Raw genomic sequence first — 4,420 nt, 5'->3', positions numbered from 1 at the left:
AAACATTTAAATAAATAGATCGATGAATTAATAAATAAATTAAAGATTGAATAGATAAATATATGTAATAATGAATAGATGAGAGCGAGAGAGAGAGAGAGAGAGAGAGAGAGAGAGAGAGAGAGAGAGAGAGAGAGAGAGAGAGAGAGAGAGAGAGAGAGAGAGAGAGAGAGAGAATCAATATTTGTTTCCGGATGATATGTTTATTGTGAAGCCAACGCTTGTCATATTTTCACAATGGATATTGTCGAGTTTTGAAATATTGCTTTATTTAAATTAGAAAGGGAAGAGGAAAAAATAATAATTAAAAAAATAATTAATAAAGAGTAGTGGAAAAGGCGTTATGGGATTGACGGGGGTGCGTTATTGAGGATTCGTCAGGATGTGCCATGTACCTTTTATTGGAATAAAAACAATGAGGAATTTACTTCCTGGTCTCGATTGAAATGATTTATTATTTAATAAAAAGAGTGGAAGGAGGCATATATATATATATATATATATATATATATATATATATATATATATATATATATATATATATATATATATATATATAGAGAGAGAGAGAGAGAGAGAGAGAGAGAGAGAGATGGGGGAATGAGGGGGGGGGGGAGAGGTCACTTTATTGTTTTACTCGTATAAGACAGCAGATAAGCTGAAATCGCTTTTTCTTTTTTTTTTTTTTTTAATCACTCTTTTCCAGTCTATCATGGCCTTTTTTCTTTCCTCTTTTTTTTTTTTATTCTTATCAGTTTTTGCTCCTTTCTCTTCTTTTATAAAATTTTTGATATTTCATCCTTAACTTTCAATACCGGGTTATTCAAGGAGAAAAAGGAGGGTTAGGAGGAGAATGGCGAGGGTGATAAAAGACTGAGACAAAAAGGAAAAGGAGATGGATGAAGGAGGTGAATGAATAGGGAAGGGTAGTGGAGAAAGAGAGAGAGAGAGAGAGAGAGAGAGAGAGAGAGAGGGAGAGAGAGAGAGAGAGAGAGAGAGAGAGAGAGAGAGAGAGAGAGAGAGAGAGAGAGAGAGAGAGAGAGAGAGAGAGAGAGAGAGGGCGTTCAGACATCAACAGTGGCAAAAGATTGGTTGATTTTAAATGTGGTTGACTTAACCCATTACCAACGGAACACGCTTAGATAAATAACTGAAAAAATTGGTATCAACAAAAGGTGATCACTTTAAGTGGATTTCTTTGTAGTTCTGATTTTTTAAAACGGAGATGGCCGTGTGGCTAAGTCTTTGCATCCACAACTGGGTGATCTGGGTTGGAGGCTTGCTGTCAGCAATTTTTTTTTTTCTTCTTTTAGCAGGAAACTTCACCACCCTTTTGCTCATTTTGCAGTTCTTCATTGCAGCTGACGCTTGGTTTACCTGTGAGTTTTCTAAAGATAGACTCAAAAAAGGACAATTTCTCTGGGGTGAAATGAATGGAATGTTGTTTTTTATTTTATTAATTAATTAAATAATTTATTTATTTGTTTATTTATTCATTTATAGACTATCTTTTTATTTATTTATTTATTTATTTATTTATTTATTTATTATTTACCTATTTATTTATTTATCTATTTTTTTAAATTAATTGTAATGACGATCTTTTTTTTTTCAGGCATTGGAGGAACAGAGAGCTCACGACCGGAAGATGGAGAAACTCCTTCAGCTGGATGAGAGGAAACGACCTTACAACAGTATGGTGAAGGTCACTGTACCCACAGATGCCGAGATCGAGGCATTCCGTCTGAGGCAGATGAATGCCGATGACCCCATGGCAAAGTTTCTTTCACAGGACTGAAGTGGAGAAAATATGGGGCTGGGAGAGGTTACTGTCGTAGTTTTATTGAAAACTGTAAGAGCAGTCATGTGTTTAAACTAAGAATATTAAATATGGCGTATGATCTACATTATTATATTGGACATGAAATTACATTTTTTTTAAAAAGAAAAAGACCCCCCCCCCCCCCCCCCCATCTTTTCCCACACAAAAAAGGAAGGAAAAACGAAGATCAGTTTTCCTAGACTGGAGATCGAACCTCAGATCATTGGCCTTGCAGGTCAGTAATGGTAGCGTATATTTTGTCAAGCTATCAGTTCAAATTTTACATTCCAAGCTGAACTAAGTTGATTTAATATCCTCACACATTTTTACTGCGGGTCGACTCTGAGTCATGCACAACACACTTCAGATTTGTATCTGATTTGATTGGTTGCTTGCAATTTAATTATTTTTTTTGGTACAAATGGATTGCACACGACTTTGGAGATAACTTGCTGAAACTATTAAAGGGAATTTTGTTTTAATCCTCCGATGAATTGATTTTTTTTGTTGTTCTTCATTTCTAAAGTTTGCTAACCTAATAATTTATTTTCCCCAAAAGCGATCAACATCATTGACGTTTTTCTACATATTTTCAAAGTTAAAATAAATGCAGCTCAATCGTAGAGATACCCATTTTATTAAAATTGAAAAAGAATTTGTTATCATTAATTCTATGACGAAATGCTGACTTTACTGCTTTAAAAAGAAAGAAAGAAAGAAAACGAAAAAAAAAGAAAATTCCAGAGAGAAAGATATTGGCTTCTTATTTAACATCAGATATGATGGATCATGGGGGATTCATTTTTGTCCTAGAATTTCTGCCAGTACATTCATTTATGTGCTGTGTGCTGTCTTGATAACATGAACATCTCTGACTTTGTATTTAATCTATGAAGAGAGAGAGAGAGAGAGAGAGAGAGAGAGAGAGAGAGAGAGAGAGAGAGAGAGAGAGAGAGAGAGAGAGAGAGTTAGTCTGACGCCTGGGTTATTCCAGTCTTCCCTTGGAATAGACCCTAGAGACAAATTCCCCCTATGGGATGAATAAAGGTAATTTTATTACTTAAAAAAAAAAAATTTCCGTGTGAAATAATATGGCTAAATAAATTACTGTAATACAAAGTGAAAAAAGAACACACGCCCACACAACTTCTTTTCAATGATTTGTGACTCTTTGCATTTGAATGTATAATAAAATATTTTATGTACAAACAGTATTATCTAATTGTGTTTCTTTCCTTATTTCATGTTCATCCTTTAAACTGTAATGAGTTGTTTGAAAGGATTCGGATTAAGTCGTTTAAAGCCTTACTTCTTCGTATTCCTTCAACACTGCGTTGATGCCCTTGTATGCCTTGGTGTTGCTGCCTTCTCCATCTACTCATGACCCTATGTACTGGCTGGAGTCCTATTCCTGGGTGGGGTTCCCGACCTCCCATAGTGGGCAGGTAGCTACTTCCTGTGTCTTATATACCCCTATATCTGTTTTCCAATTGCTGTCTGTCTTTGTCTTGGAAAGAGATTACTTATTTTTGTCCTGACTCTGGCCGGGAGGGAAACAGTCGAATGTAAAGTTACAGTTTCGGGAGATGATACTTTTTTTTCCTTGAAAATCATCTCTCTGTAATGTAGTTGTTTTTGTATATTTAACATGATTTGTAAACATCTGAGATTATTCCTCTTAGTGGGATCTTGTACTGGTGTCTGGGTGAGACTTTTAGGTGATCTCAAACTAAGTACACTGATGGTGTGCTCTTGGAATCTACATCTGTTCCCTATTTAAACCATTCGCCTTTGTCTTACTTTTTCTTCAAGTCCTTTTTAATTGTACTTCTAGAATGTTTTTACTATCCAATTTTCTTCCTTTTAACTGGAGTGATATGACCTAAATGTGTTGCAAGCGCCGTAAATCCTTAAAAACAAAAACAAAACAAAAGTCCTATTCCACGAGGGAAGCAGTCGGATTTGACAAAGCGCATTGGGAACCCGTTCGAAATTTCAAACGAAGGATTTTAAGAATCTAATATATTATTACTCTCCCCCGCCCAATAAATAGATAGTGAGGATTTACCTTTACCTTTACCGATGTTCCATGTCGGACACGATGTTGGAGATCATGGTTCGCCAGCTCTCTCTCTCTCATCTGCGAGTTTCGCACATTGATTTATGGGGCTTCCTACGTACGCTGCGACATTTCCAAGCCAGCTTGTCCTTCTTCGTCCTCGACCACGCTTGCCTTCTATCTTTCCCTCTGCAATGGTCTTCTGTAGTGAGTCGTGCCTTCTGATGTGGCCGAAATTAATGAGGATTAATGGATATCAATGAGGATATCAAGTTTACAAAAACAATTTGAGAAAGTAGGGAGCAGGCACCGGTGCAAGAAAAAGATCTGTACAAGTGTGTATGAAATGGTGCTAGATAAAGCAAGAAAGAAAAATACAAGGTAAAAGAAAAAGCATCCCAGAAAAAATCAGTCTTCCTCAAGGAAAAAAAATTGTAACGCCAGATTGCCAAGCATTAATTTTAATTAAGATATGTTACGACAAGAAGCATCATTTAAATATTTCTTTAAAAAAGATATGTCATTCAGACACTGTAACG

General features: G+C 35.8%; 1 protein-coding gene across 1 annotated transcript in view; it reads left to right on the top strand.

Annotated features, from left to right (window-relative positions):
• The window catches only part of LOC144965882 (pre-mRNA-splicing factor SLU7-like), a 23,999-nt gene extending 20,963 nt beyond the window's left edge, over positions 1–3,036 (top strand). The window contains exon 15 of the mRNA XM_078901705.1: positions 1,616–3,036. Coding sequence (XP_078757831.1) covers positions 1,616–1,798 — 183 coding nt within the window. The 3' untranslated portion in view covers positions 1,799–3,036. The remainder of the gene's footprint in view (positions 1–1,615) is intronic.
• Positions 3,037–4,420: the final 1,384 nt, after the last annotated feature.

This window comes from Berghia stephanieae, chromosome 2, assembly GCF_034508935.2.
Source record: "Berghia stephanieae isolate SIO BIC M18660-M18661 chromosome 2, UCSD_Bste_1.3, whole genome shotgun sequence".
Taxonomy (NCBI): domain Eukaryota; kingdom Metazoa; phylum Mollusca; class Gastropoda; order Nudibranchia; family Aeolidiidae; genus Berghia; species Berghia stephanieae.
Note: the sequence above shows the minus strand (reverse complement) of the source record. Positions and strands in the feature narration are given on the sequence as shown.